The sequence below is a fragment of the Erythranthe guttata genome, chromosome 13 (assembly GCF_056151865.1).
Source record: "Erythranthe guttata isolate IM_541 chromosome 13, IM_541, whole genome shotgun sequence".
Classification (NCBI taxonomy): Eukaryota; Viridiplantae; Streptophyta; class Magnoliopsida; order Lamiales; family Phrymaceae; genus Erythranthe; species Erythranthe guttata.
Genome location: NC_142545.1, coordinates 10,667,666 through 10,682,585, shown reverse-complemented (window position 1 = coordinate 10,682,585; position 14,920 = coordinate 10,667,666). Strand labels below are relative to the sequence as shown.

The 14,920-nt window shown below is 34.7% G+C and overlaps 2 protein-coding genes across 2 annotated transcripts; one reads left to right on the top strand and one right to left on the bottom strand.

Moving 5' to 3' along the window:
- The first annotated feature begins 4,270 nt into the window (after positions 1-4,270).
- LOC148765865 (uncharacterized) lies at positions 4,271-4,603 on the top strand. The gene has a single exon (XM_088812390.1). The coding sequence runs from the start codon at positions 4,271-4,273 to the stop codon at positions 4,601-4,603; it is 333 nt and encodes a 110-aa protein (XP_088668516.1).
- A 9,032-nt stretch (positions 4,604-13,635) lies between these two features.
- On the bottom strand, positions 13,636-14,583 carry LOC148765864 (uncharacterized). The gene has a single exon (XM_088812389.1). The coding sequence runs from the start codon at positions 14,581-14,583 to the stop codon at positions 13,636-13,638; it is 948 nt and encodes a 315-aa protein (XP_088668515.1).
- Between the last annotated feature and the right edge of the window lie 337 nt (positions 14,584-14,920).

Sequence of the window (14,920 nt, the reverse complement as noted above, 5' to 3'; positions counted from 1 at the left end):
ATCAACGCCTTCTATCACCTCCGCCATGCACCATTCAATTGGGAGCAAATGCAACTCGCGGTTACAAGAGATCAAATCGCCGAGGTGTTGTGCGATGGACCCCCAATTTGGTCCGAACTCTCGACCGAGGAGGCATACGAGTTAGAGTGGAAATGCATCCACCAAGTAGGCAAGGCGTGCCTTACTTTCATTTGTGCCAACCTCATCCCCACCCGCTCGTGGACTCACGTGGACTCCGAACGGTGTGCTCTTGCCTACTACATTCTAAAGGGCACACCGATCAATATTGGTGAAATTATATCCGACCGATTTTGGACCTCCATGGTCAACAACTCGAAAGGGTTTTATTTCCCTTGCCTAGTTACCGGTCTATGCAAGAAGGCGAAGGTCCCATCCAAAACGACGAATATTCTCACACCGATTCGGAAGCCGATGAGTAACCTTGCGGCCCGACAATACAAGGCACCCATCCAAGATGGCGAGCAACCCGTCGATAACAAACCAATAGCTCCACCCGAGGGTCCAAGTACAAGTTCGGACCGCCGTTTTCAAAGGAGAATGGAGCGAGAGTTGGTGATCACGAGAAATCGGCTTGCCACGGTGGAGCACAAGGTGAGCACCATCGAATCCCTTCAACGGTGGTCGGGAAAGATGCTCCAAGCCATTGTGCGCCATTTGGCATGCGGCAATCCCGAGTGCGCTGAGCCGGCTCCGTTGCCCGCACCGATTCTTGAGCCGGTACCCGAGCTTTCGGATGATGAAGAGGATGGTAATGCTCATGCGCAAGGTGGAGTTGGTGAGCAGCCTGACGATGGTCCCGACGTTGAAACAGGTGTTTTCTATCCTTAAACTCCGGGCAAATCACATTGAGGGCAATGTGAATTTTAAGTTTGGGGGTGGTTAACTACTTGTTTTCGTTTATGTGCGCTTTATTTGTGTTTTAATTTTTTTTTTTAGTTTGCATGCTTTATTTGCGTTTTATTATTTCCGTTTTATTATTTGCTTTACAAAAAAAAAAAAAAAAAAAAAAAAAAAATGTTCGATGCATCGATGAATTATGATGATGGGAGATGGTCAATGTTTGATGATGAGATTACTTGTTTTATGTTGATAAGGAGTATGTATTCGTTTAGCTTTCGATTCAACGGAACGTAGGACTGAATTATTGCTGGGAATCACACCTTATGCATTGCTTTGGTTGAAGATTTGGTATTTTAAATTTGGAATTTATTTGTGCTAAATCATGCTTTGTTTGGTTTTAAATCTCACCTTAGGACATTTATGTAACGAAGTGTTGGGTAGTAAGTGATTTGGGATATGATTTGGGCCTTCTTTGAAGCGTTTGAGCCTTTCAAGCCTACCATTTTTGTCGAATTTATCCTTAGAACCTTGATTTGAGCCTCGGAGAAAAGGTGTTATTTCTTTTAGCCAATATGTAGAAGGTAGAAAAGTGGAGATTTTTGAATAATATTATCCCTTGGAGGTCGATCGAAAATTCTTATAAGATCTTTCTTCTTCTTCTTCGAAAATATATATATATATATATATATATATATATATATATATATATATATATATATATATATATATATATATATATATATATATATATATATATATATATATATATATATATATATATATATATATATATATATATATATATATATATATATATATATATATATATATATATATATATATATATATATATATATATATATGCATCTTTATATATATATATATCTAAATTCGATTCAAAAAAAAAAAAGATGAAAAAAAAGAGAAAAAGAAGAAGAAGAATAGATTAGAAGGGAGAAATAAGGACTAGTTGTGAATTGGGTTGAGAACTCGATCCATTGCTTAAAAGGCAAAAGTGTTGACGTGCGAATTTTGGAGAATCGAGTTTATTAAAGTCCCTAGAGGTGAATTCATTGTTTCAAACGCCTATGTTTCAAATTTTGGCGTAATCATCTCATTTCAAGAAAAATTAGCCACACATACCCATATTACCTACCTCGGACCAAAGAGCCTAACAATTGAAAGCCACAAAGTCCCAATGATCCCAATAGCTTAATATTCAATATTAGTTGAGTAGAATAATTTGGTGAGTATTTGGAGTCAAATATATGCATGTAAGTATAAATTCTTTCTATTTTTAACTTTCAAATATTGGATACTTGAAGCAATTGTATGATTTGTGGTTTTTGGTAATAGTGAGTGACTAAGTACCGTTGAATGTTAAGCTTGCGAATACCTAGGAACTATCATCATAATTGCAAGTTCTGAAAACGCGAAGTTGACCAATCGATCTATGTAATGAGATGTATAGTCGTGGTTTGTGCTCTTAAATTGATTTTACTTGAGAACAAGCAAAAGTTCAAGTTTGGGGGTGTGTTAAGTGTATATTTTATACACTTAATTATACCTTTTAATTGGAACTTTTGGTATGTTTTAACGATAATTGGTGCTTAAAATGGCTATTATTTGTATTTTAGGTGCAAATTGAAGAATTGGCAACTTATGGGGTGAAAACTGCAAATTCGGAGAAAAAGTGGGCCAAAAGTGAAAATATCGAAACTCTGAAAAATTGAAGACCGGACGGCCGTCCGGATTTCAAAGCTTATTCTCGCACGGCCGTCCGGAGGAACGTAGTGGCGCAGTGAAGGAATTTTAATTACACAAGGAAACCGCCCTTTTATAATTTTGCACCCTATTTAAAGGCCAAAAAGCACACAATTAAGTCATCTTTTATCTTTCATCTTTCTACACGCAATCAAGGAGCACAAGAACGAAGACAAAGACTTGACGAATCTTCATCATAGTTCTCCTCGTTTATTTTTATTCATAGCTTTTATGTTTTTCCGTATTTTTATTATGTTTTTCGTAGCGAATATGAGTAGCTAAGTTTTTATTCTAGGATTTTGTTGGAACCCTATGTGGTAATTCGAACCTCTTTTTCTACTTTTATGCAAGTTTAATTCTTCGATTATTTCTTCTATTTTGATCTTATTTAGCGCATGAACGTATCTAATTTATGTTGCTATTGGTTATTGTTAGAATTGATTGACAGATCGTTTTAATAATTAGAACAGGGATAGAAGAGCCTTCGAGTAGTTTTCACCGGATGAGTGTGTTAATTGCATGTATTATCGTAGACATACAGATAATACCTTAGGTAGCCATTTACGAGACTTGTTATTTAATGCTTTATTCATACTAGGTTTGCATAGACATATAGTGAATCTCTTATGAATAATAGACTCATAATACACGCGACAGCTGGTTATGAGTAATTTTGTGTCTTGAATTAATAATCGGGAATCGTAACTTGCATAATAGAAGATTAAGTGGGTGAAGAATTATCGCATAGGGGGAAGATAAAATCCTAGATCCGTTTTATATTGATATTTTCTCGTGATTATTTGCGTTCTTAATTAGTTTAATTGTTTAATTGATTAATTTGACAAACTTGCGTAGGCTGGATAAAAATCGTAATTGTTAAAATTTGGTACTTAGGATTAAATAATTTGCGTATTCCCTGTGGGATCGACATCCGACTCTCACGAGTCTACTTTACTACTTGTTTGCGATACGTGCACTTGCGTGTTGGTATTTAGCACCCAACAATATCCGATTTTGGACTCGCCAAGCTCGATGAAGAGGATAACACCCATATCAGCACCCGCATTGCTGGAACTTTGTGAGTAATCAAAATCATTCATACTTATCTAGTTTACTATTTTTATCTGATCAAAGATCGAGCCATTGATTTCATAGAATACCTACTGTTTCCCTCTCTATAGGATTTATATCATGAGGTTTAAGTTTATACTTTTGCAGAAAAACATTAGAAAAAAAAAAAACCAATTTTCTTTTTTACGATAAAAACTACGACAAAAACATTACTGACATGATATTTGATTTCCCAGTGGATATATGGCGCCTGAGTATGCGATGCGAGGACATTTGACAGACAAAGCAGATGTATACAACTTTGGTGTTGTTCTTTTGGAAGTTATCAGTGGAAGGAGCAACTCTAGCAGCAGAGGCAAGGATGACACCTTCTATCTTCTTGATTGGGTACATTTAGTTTCACAGTTTTCCGTACTTACATTTGTCTTCCGCTGCTGCTGCTTTTATGATCACAAAAGTAAACTTTTCTTTTTTTCCTTTTCGCTTTTGTTAGGTACATAGATTGCTGGAGGCAGGAAAATTGATAGAAATAGTCGACCCAAGATTGGAATCCAACTTCAAGAAAAAGGAGGTCATGGCGGCTATCCAGGTGGCACTCCACTGCACAAATGTTATAGCTGCTGAAAGACCAAATATGTCGGCAGTGGTAAGCATTCTCGAGGGAAAAGCTGGTGTTGGAGACTTCTTTTTAGACACAAGTACAGTCTCGAATTACAAGAGTACCCCTCCTCATAAGGAAATGGCGAAAAAGGACCCTAACGATGAATATGGTCAAGGTCAAGACCACAGCATCATATCAATGGAGGATCAAGTTCCATGGACCGGTACCTCAGCAGCATCCCACGGTGGTGGCATTCTCTATCCAATCTCCGGGAATACTGATTTCTTGGAAAAGAGAGATGTGTAAATAGACAACACTTTCTAAACACTTCTTTATTTCTTCGTCTTAAGTGTACATGTTGGGATTTTTTTTCTTTTTTTTTTTTGAAAATCGTATAAATTTGTAAAAGGTTTAAATTTGTTGTCACTCCGATACTTTGTTATAACTTCATTTAATTTGTTTTTGTTTTATGTGTAAAGAGTTTGAGAAGAGAACTGTTCTTTGGTTCTTCTGTTTTGATTTTTAAGCACGAGTAGAAGGGTTGCAAAGGAGCGAAGAAATAGTTTCGATTCTTGTGGTTTATTCGTCAACGTATTTGAGATGAATTCCATACCTAAATGTTACTCCATGCTTCACTTGTACTGAAAATGAAGATGTTTTGTTTTTTTTTTTTTTTTCTTGGGTTCTTTTTTGTATTTTAAGAACAATTTGTGTGATTTTTATTTCTAAAATTCGACACATAGGTGTAGATATTTAATTGTTTTTTCCTCCACATTTTCAACACATATACATGTCGAAAAAACGCAAAATATCGACATGCATGCGTTGAAAAATGGAGACGGGTTTAAAAAAGAAACTTAAAAATCGACTTTAAAGCTCAAAAAAAGATATGGATACATAACTCAATGGGTTCTCCGTCAATGTAAACTGCCATTTTATTGTCTTGTGACTCCATTTTGTAAGTTTTGTGAGGCTTACATTTCTTTGGATTTCGAGGTTTTTTGGAGAGTTTGTGAGGTTAAAGAAGAAAAAAAGAACAAAATATATATCATATTTTTAAGAAAACAAAGCATACATTATTATGTATTTATATTATATAGTACGCATCTACTTTATTCTAATTATTTTTACTTTAAATTGTTTATTAATAATCTAATTACATACTAAACTTAGGTTCTATATTATTTTAAATATATTTACTTCAGTATTTTAAACCAAATCGAAACAATTCGAAAACAAAATTCAACTTTTAAAAAGTAAAATAGTTTTTGAAGACTCCACATATTAAAAACTTGGGTAAATTCCACTTTTCCCTTTTACTTTGGCTCGATATCATTTTACCCATTCTACTCTCGATTGTATCAATTTACTCCGCTATACTTGAAAAATTGTCTCAATGCGGCACTCGCCGTTAGTTTTCAGACCTTTGACCTGAACATTGTTTGATCCAAGTCTGAAAATTAGAAAAAAACCACTCCTCTCAGTTTAAATAATAATTAAAAAAAAAAAAAAAAAAAAAAAAAAATCATCACTTATGTTTTTTTAACTTATATTAAAGTAAAATTATTAAAAACAATATTAGGTAAGAAAACAAAACAAAAAAAATAATGAAAATTCCTTAAAAAGTTTAAAATACCGCCATATATTGATTTTTTCGCTAAAATATCACAAGAAATTGAGGTAAGTGTTATGAATTCTTAAGTGTGGATGACAACCATTACTACCATCATCAAGCACTATTACTCCCACTTCTACTCCCACCATTTACTCACCATTATATGCCCATAACTCCTTGTAACTTATGACTTTTCATGGTCTTACTTGTACTATATATAGTGCTCCATTGTTTTGAGTTGGACACACAAGAAGAATACAAGAAGAACACAAGATATACTTGTTTCTCTCTATATTACTATGTTAATTCATCTTTGCTTTGTTCTTCTTTATTAGTTTTTCAACACGTTATCAGCACGATTGTTCTACTTTAATTTTCGAGTAAAGATGGTCCAAGGAAGATGACTCCTTAGCCATAGAAGATGAAAGGGAGTTGATTTTAAATATTTTATTCTTGTTTTGAATTGATAAAATATTAACCATCTTACTTTTGTTGTAGGTGATTTTTCGTGCAATTCACGAGTTTGTACTTCGATGTCTGTTTTGGACTTGATAATGTCCGAATTTCAGAAAATGCAAAATACGAAACTTGTAGAATTTTCTATTGGCTGTTCGGAATATTTTGAATCATCAAAATCGGATCTCGATCAAGAGAGATATGCTTAAAATACTCGGCTCAGCCAGAGCTGTCCCTTGTGCGAATTTTTTTGAGATGAACATAATGTTCTAAAAACAAAAGGGACGATTAAAGGCTTAAAGCCTAGATTACATACGAGATTAAAAATCTCGATTGAGTATATTAGACTTGAAGTCTAAATAATAAGACTCTTGAACATTTGAGTTAGGGGGTATTCCCCATTTATAGTACTATTCGTTCATGATCAATGTACTATAACAATTTTATTATACATTGAGGCTTGAAGCCCAAATCGAGCACGTGCAATCAAGTGACTCGAAGATTGAGTGGTATATTAAGAAGAAAAAAAAACCCACTTGCTCTCTAGTTTATCCAACTTGAAAAGCTCCATCAATCGAAAAAAGAACTCGAAGTTCATAAATTTTAGGCTCAAATTAAAGCCTAGTTTAAACAAGAAAGCTTGAAAGCTTATGTGGAGAAATATTAAATATAAAGGCTTGAGGCCTACAATAAATTTGAAGACTATAAGTCTCAATTGAATACATTAGACTCAAGGTCTAAGTGATGATAACCAACATTGAATATTTGAGTTAATGAGTATTTTCCACTCAAGGTACTATTATTTTACGATTAAGTATCGATTATAAAGGCTTGACGCCCAAATCATATACATAAATTCATTTGAAAACTCAATCCTTGAGATTTGAATCGTATATATGTACTCAAAATGAGTATTCATTTGTGATACAGTGATATCATGAAGTTTAAAATTATCTTTGATAGTTCAAGAATGAACATAACTATAAAATTTGGATCATTGAAGTTAACGATCTATTTATGTCTCATGATATCACAAATTGTTTGTGTTATTACTATGTGCCTTGAGGACACAAGCCAAATATTTCATAATGAAAATGTGTCTAGAAGACACGGAGCAAAATATTATTGTTTCATTTTTCAAGAAACAAGTGCTTAATTTGGGGTATGTGTCTTGAACACATAAGTAAAAGTAACATTACATCTAGTTACTTATGAAAAAGAAGAGAGATAGATATTTGATCCTCTATAATTTGCTCTCTTTAAATCTTGACTTGTTGTTTTGAAAACGACAAGTAAAATATTTCATATTGATATATGTGTCTTGAAGATACATATAATGAAGAATTGTAAGAGAAAATATTCTCTAATTTATGGATCTATATTATGATCATGAAGTGACAACATAAAAACTCAAGTTGCACTCATAATAGCAAAATAAAGATTTTTAATAGCATATCGTACTATAATACGAGTTGTGAGCTAATACAAAACTCGTTCAATTGTTGTTATTCTTTGAAAGTGAAAACAACAATATTAAAAAATTCAAAGAGATATGTTGACATGAAAAGCTATCATGGTGCTAAAGCTTATTTACTATACATTTTATCTCATCATTACAAGTGGAAGAGAGATGAGAAATATGAAAAATGATTGGTCATATCCATTTTATGATAAAGTATGTTAATAAGCTTTATCATGCACCAATAGAAGAGCAAAATAAATTGCGTTGGATTTTGGTGTCACAGTATTGACCAATTCAATTAAAGATTTTGAATCACAAAGGTTTAGTGATGCAAAATTTCATTCAAAATCCATATCTATGGATGTATGTGCATGATTTTTTATACTTGGTCTAGATGAGATGAGATGAAATTTCAGTCCAAACGAAAAAGAGGATCTGATTTTCTTTTTAAAATTCCAAACCGTCTGCATATTCTGATTTTTCAAAATTTACTGTTTACTTATCAAAATTTTCAAAATTTTCATTTTAGTCCTCTAGATTTGAAAATTTTACGATTCAGTCCAAATATTTTTTAGAATATGCAGCACGTTCCTCTCATCATCTGCAATTATGAATATATTTCAGCATTTTCAGTTTTCACCGAAGTTTTTAAAATTGCAGTCTTGTCCCTGAACTTTTCAAAATTTACAGTTTGGTCCCTGAATTTTCAAAATTTAGAAATTGGGTCATTTGTGTACTTAACCTGTTAGATCCTCAAATGTAGTTACTCTCATCTAGATAACATCTATATCACATGGTTTATTTATAACTTTTGCTATGCAATATTTTGCACCCCTAATGGGAGATATTTCTATGGCATACATTGTCATTTGCCATTTTAATGAGACAATTTTCCCGCCGTTAAGGGGGAGATAAGAAGCCAGTTCTTGTATAACGGCGTGAATTATATGAAATGATCTTTGTCTCATCTAGATTTGTGCATGGTAATATTTAAGCACAAAAGAAAAAAGAATTCAATTGCAACAATTTTAATGTGCAAAATGCTAGATGCATTTATCGATAAAATGGCAACTTGAAATTATTACATATGTTGCAAATGAGTGCAAGAGAAAATATCTAAGAAGGACACATTGCACATTAAATTTTGCCATGAAAACGAATGTCCTTGAAGGACAAATTTCACATTGTGATTGCATCGTGAATCCCTAAATGGGTGAAAAATGATTATGGTACACAACTAACCAATTATACTTTATACATATAAGAGGGGGAGATATATATGTTGGTTTGAATGATTTACACCCGAAAAAGTGGGTGAATATCGTGTAACTAAAGTCTACTAGCGCTAGTAGCATCATACTCTCATCATATTAATTATCTCATTCGATGAAAGGATTGGTCTTAAAGACGATGTTGGGGGATGCCTCAACACCAATATCCATTACTGTGATTTGAGAATTTTTGCCAGTTGTGGTGGCATAAATGAAATACATATTTGGATGAGAAAATCATTGATGATTATATGGTAGCTACCAAGACTATTATAAATCGAACCATTATGTGCCAATAAAGAATTGATTGGCAAATAAATCATGGTTAGCTTGCTCTCTAAGTGAATAGAGAGGCATTTGAGACTATTAGTTCTCAATTTTGTTGTTGTACCGATATAATATCTTAAAGAGTTGAAAATTCTTTTCGAATGAATATTCATGTACCAAATTGAATGTTAATATTAAGTTTGAAAATAAAGTGGACAAGTAGTCCTCAATACCCCTTCCACATTGTGAAACTCAAAAGCGCGCATTTTGTCCATGTAGGACATTTTTATTTAAATAAATAATGAGCTCACGCACATAAAGTATTATGAAAAACTTTATTGATGCAATATAGAAAATTCTCTATAAGAGAAAAATACATGGTACTTGAAAAAATATGGATCTCTACAAGATATCATACCCACAAAGGCTACAATCCCCATATAATTCTCTAAGGAGAATCCGGTACTGGATAGTGAAATAGTGAGCTCTTGATTGATTATAAAGAAATATGGGGATTACTTAAGATGTTATCGAATAACTATATGTACAATGTTTTTATAATGTGAAGAGCTTGCATTTTAATAGATGTCGACATCTAATTGATCATTAGTATATGCATTCACAAATGCAATTGACCATGATTATTTGAAATTATTGATGAAATAAATTGTACATTGACTTAAAGTCAACTCACTGAAGTTGTGGAACCTTTAGTACAAAGGTGGGTAAAATCATTGCGGTAAATTTGAATGCCTTTTGGAAATATACGTTTATGATGCAATCACTTTATGATGGTATTCAAAATTATTTGACATGCACCATATGGATGCAATTACCGCATATTTATATGGATCATAACTTTTTATTTCAAAGAATTGGAAATGCTTGAAGCATATAATAAGAGGTCTCATGAGTTAGACTCTACGAATGATCCATTCAAGAATATGGTATTTACAGAAGGAATAATCAAATAAATTGATTTCTATTATCATTTGGTGCGAATTAAATCTTGTGGAGGCTCATGAAGAGCTCACAAAGATGGTCAATTATTTGGTGACATAATTTGAGATGAAAAAATATTGGAAGGGCAAAATGCATCTCGAAAAGAAGATCTATTTGAGTGATATTATGTTTGTTCAATCATTGGATATAATTGAGATTTTTAAGCCCTCGAGAAGATAATGAAGACCTTGGTCTTAATATATGAGGATAATGTTGTCGGATTGCACTAACGAGAGTTTGGCTATATCAAGGGACGTGGCCGAAGAATTATTGAAGATTTCTGAAGTACTCGAGAGTTAAAGAAGTAAGACGACATTGACAGTTATTGATGACAAAAAAATAACGAGTTTGCAAATCCATACGTCGGCGATCTTACTCCAATGTCTCATGCTGAAATCAGGGGGAGCGTGATCAACAATTTCAACACTGTACTCTTATTCCTTCGTCCAAGTTTTTATCCCAATGAGTTTTTCTTGGCAAGGTTTTAACGAGGCAGTGTTACGCTCTCAAGATTTAAATGGATATGTACTCTTTTCTCCTTCGTTTAGGTTTTGTCCCATTGGGTTTTCCTAACAAGGTTTTTAATGAGGCATACTCCATATATGGTGGACATCCAAGGGGGAGTGTTATGAATTCTTAAGTGTGGATGACCAACCATTACTACCATCATCAAGCACTATTACTCCCACCACTACTCCCACCATTTACTCACCATTATATGCCCATAACTCCTTGTAACTTATGACTTTTCATGGTCTTACTTGTACTATATAAAGTGCTCCATTGTTTTGAGTTGGACACACAAGAAGAATACAAGAAGAACACAAGAAGATATACTTGTTTCTCTCTATATTACTATGTTACTTCATCTTTGCTTTGTTCTTCTTTATTAGTTTTTCAACAGTAAGGTGCATTTTTCCATAAGATATATATTTTAAGGGTGGACTTTGCAAATTTAAAATAACAGGGTGCGAAACATCAAATGCTATTAGTTATGGGGTGCAAAACGCAATTCAAATGCTATTAGTTATGGGGTGCAAACATCAAATGCTATTAGTTATGGGGTGCAAAACGCAATTCACCCGGTCAAACATGTAGAATAGGACGTTGAAAAAGAAGTCTTCGATACATGCATGCATGCATGTAGACATGGCCACGGGCCGGGTCGGACCCGGACCCGGCCCGGACCCGCCCCGACGACCATGGACCCGGACCCGGACCCGAAAATGTATGGGTCGGTTTCGGGTCCCGATATTTAGGACCCGAGACCCGACGGGTCCACCCGGCGGTGGACCCGAGGACCCGGACCCGAGGACCGGACCCGAGTCCCGTCGGGTCCACCCGAATAAAATAATATTTTTTTTTCAAATTTTAAAAATGCAACGGTTGTAAACCGGACCCGGCCCGGACCCGGTCCGGGAATTCAAAAAATGTTTTTTTTTTTAAATTACAACGGGTATAAACTCGGGTCCACCTGGACCTGACCCGGACCCGACCCGAAAATTTCAAATTTTTTTTTTAATTTCAACGGCTATAAACTCTTGTCCACCCGGACCCGACCCCGAAATTCAATTTTTTTTTTTAATTTCAACGGTTATAAACTCGGGTCCGAACCGGACCCGACCCGGACCCGACCGGTCGAATTAATTTTTTTAATTTTTTTTTTCTTTTCCACATTTTTTACCTATAAATACCCTCTATCCCCTCTCAATTTTCTCACCAATTCACTCACAATTCTCTCTACTCTCTCAATTCTCAAATCTCAAGTGGTTTTTATTTTCGGTTAAATTTGCAAGCATTCTCTACTCTCTTTTCGGTTTTCAATTTTCATTTTTGTTTTTGTTTTCGTTACTCTAAAAAAATGTCTTCAAGTGGTAATCGTGGAACGGAAAAAGGAGTAATCCCTCCCGAATTGGAGAAGGATTGTTCCGATGATTGGCAACACCAATCAATTCCCGAACTCGAATCTCACACTATCGATTTTCAAAATGTACTTGATATTATTAGTAGTGATGATGAGCCGACCGAGGTACCGCCTCCTAGCCAACCGACCGGAGTGCCACCTAGGCCAAGGCGATCAAGGGCTTCTAGGCCATCTCCAACGCCATCTTCTACGCCGTCTCAATCATCACTCGGTGGAGGATCCCAAATTAATGATACGGGAATAAAATCCGAAATATTTCGTGTCCATTTTACTAGAGCGGTTATGGCGGACATAAGCATTCAAGCGTTTTGCAATTATTGCAAGGTATTTATTTTTGCAAGTTTTTTATTTTTTATTTATTTGTCTATTTAATTTAGCAAGTGTATTAATTATTTTTTAATTTAATATATAGGGTGCACCTAAATCATACGCGTGGAAAAAGGGCGATGGGCATGGGACCTTTTGTAAGCACTTGATTAGCAAACATCCGATTGAATTCGGTCGCGACAAAACTCAAACACAATTACGATTTAATTCTTCACATGAAGGTACCAATTCTCAACTTTTTAAATTTTCAAACATTGTAGAAAGAGAAGAATGGGCTAGAGTTATTTCAGTAGCATCACTTTCATTTAGTTTTGCTGATAATGATTGTCTTATAGACCGTTTTAAAAACATGTATGGACCTAGTTGTTCTCGTCAACCAAAAACTACAACTACTCGAACTACAAAAAAAATGGTTTCTCGACTTAAACTTGAATTAGTACAAGAATTTCTTATGCTAGACAACAAAGTTTCTATTTATTCTAATATTTGGAGTGATCATTGGAGTCGTAATGACTATATGGGTGTAACATGTCATTGGATCAATCATGCATGGAAACTTGAAAAAAAAAATTGGTTTTCCTGTTATGAATACTGGTCATACTGCATCTGAAATTGCACAATCACTTCGCTATGTGTTAGATTCATATTTATTAACTGAAAAAGTTTTTTCAATTTCATTCGATAACGCAAGTGCCAATTAAAGTAATGTCTGGTGGACGCATCAAAAGTTGTTATTCCAGAGACCCACAACTCATTAAGCTCATCGATCAGGGGTTGTAAATAAACATCAATCCCATTTTTCGGGCCTTTTGGACCAGAAATAAGCAATGACATCATCATATGAGAACGTTGCATGCACATATTTGGTGGTAAATTGTAAATCATTAGAATTACCGGCCATGTGCTATGCTTGCTACTGAACGATCCAAATGGATTAAAACCGTCTGTAGCCAAGCCAAGCCTTACATTTCGAGGGTCCAAAGAGAATGACTCGTGCTTCTTGTCAAACTCTTTCTATGCATCAGAATCAGCAGGGTGCCTGAGAACGCCATCGTTACATCGAGACTCAGCGTGCCATCTCATGCTGATTGCTGATTTTTGACATATAAATAGACGCTTGAGCCTCGGAATCAATGGAAAGTGTCGCAAAACTTTTTTCGGTACCCTTTTGCGCTGAGAGGTTGAAGAACTCGGTTGGTTTTCTACTGGATTCTTCCATCTTGAAGCATTACACACTTTGCATGCATTTAAGTTGGAGTCATCCTTCCAAAACAGCATGCAGTCATTCTCACACACATCAATCTTGACGTAACCACACCCCAATTTACCGATGAGCTTCTTAACTTCATAAAAAGAGTCGGGTATATTTAAAAATTCAAGTTTTCTCATTAACTGAAGGGTTTCAGTAAATGTATTATCACTCATCTTGCCACGAGACTTAATTTTGTAGAACTCCATGATAAAAGAAAGTTTAGTATATACCCGGCATCCATCATAAACGGGGATGCACCACTCTTCAATGAGTTTACGAAAATCATCAGTTTCGGGGTTGGGTTCTTCGTGCAGATCTTCTTGATCGTGACGATGATCGTGATGAAGACACGCATGCAGTAAGTTTTCCATATTATAACGTACATCAACAGGTTCATTTAAAATTGCATCTTCGGGAATTTCTGTATGATTAGTATTGTTCATTTCCTCGCCAATGTATTGTTCTTCGAACTCTCCATGCAGAGTCCATCGGCGTTGCCCATACAGTTTATCCCAACCCCTCCAAAGTAAATGTTTATGAACGAATTCACGATCCCCCCATTTACGACACTTACGGTCTCTACATGGGCATCTTATTTTATTATCAACGTCACATTTAGCGAAGGCAAAATCCATAAATTCCACAAAACCATTTTGATATACTTCTAACCGACGATCATCTAATAGAACCCAACTCCTATCTTTTGGCATGCTTTAATTAACAAGATTACCTAGAAATTGGGAAGGGTCACAATTATTAAAATCACAATTATTCTCAAAGTTACATTCATAAACTAAAACTAAATTAAGGTGGTAGTCGCAACGGGAAAGCTTTTAATTTTTAATTGACATCAATTTTCAATTTTCAAAAATCCCCCCTCATTATTAAGTAAATTTGACTCCGTAAGAGTGAACAAAGACAATACGTAGTCGAGGGATTGTTTTAATTACCCAAATATTATGATTTTTTTTCATAATTTAGCTTTACCTTAGGGTGTGATTGTAATTTACCTTAATTTAAAGCAATTTTTCAATATTTTTCCGAAAA

Coding starts and splice junctions, on each gene's coding strand:
- LOC148765865 (XM_088812390.1), top strand. CDS start 4,271: ATGGCGGCTATCCAGGTGGCACTCCACTGCACAAATGTTATAGCTGCT.
- LOC148765864 (XM_088812389.1), bottom strand. CDS start 14,583: ATGCCAAAAGATAGGAGTTGGGTTCTATTAGATGATCGTCGGTTAGAA.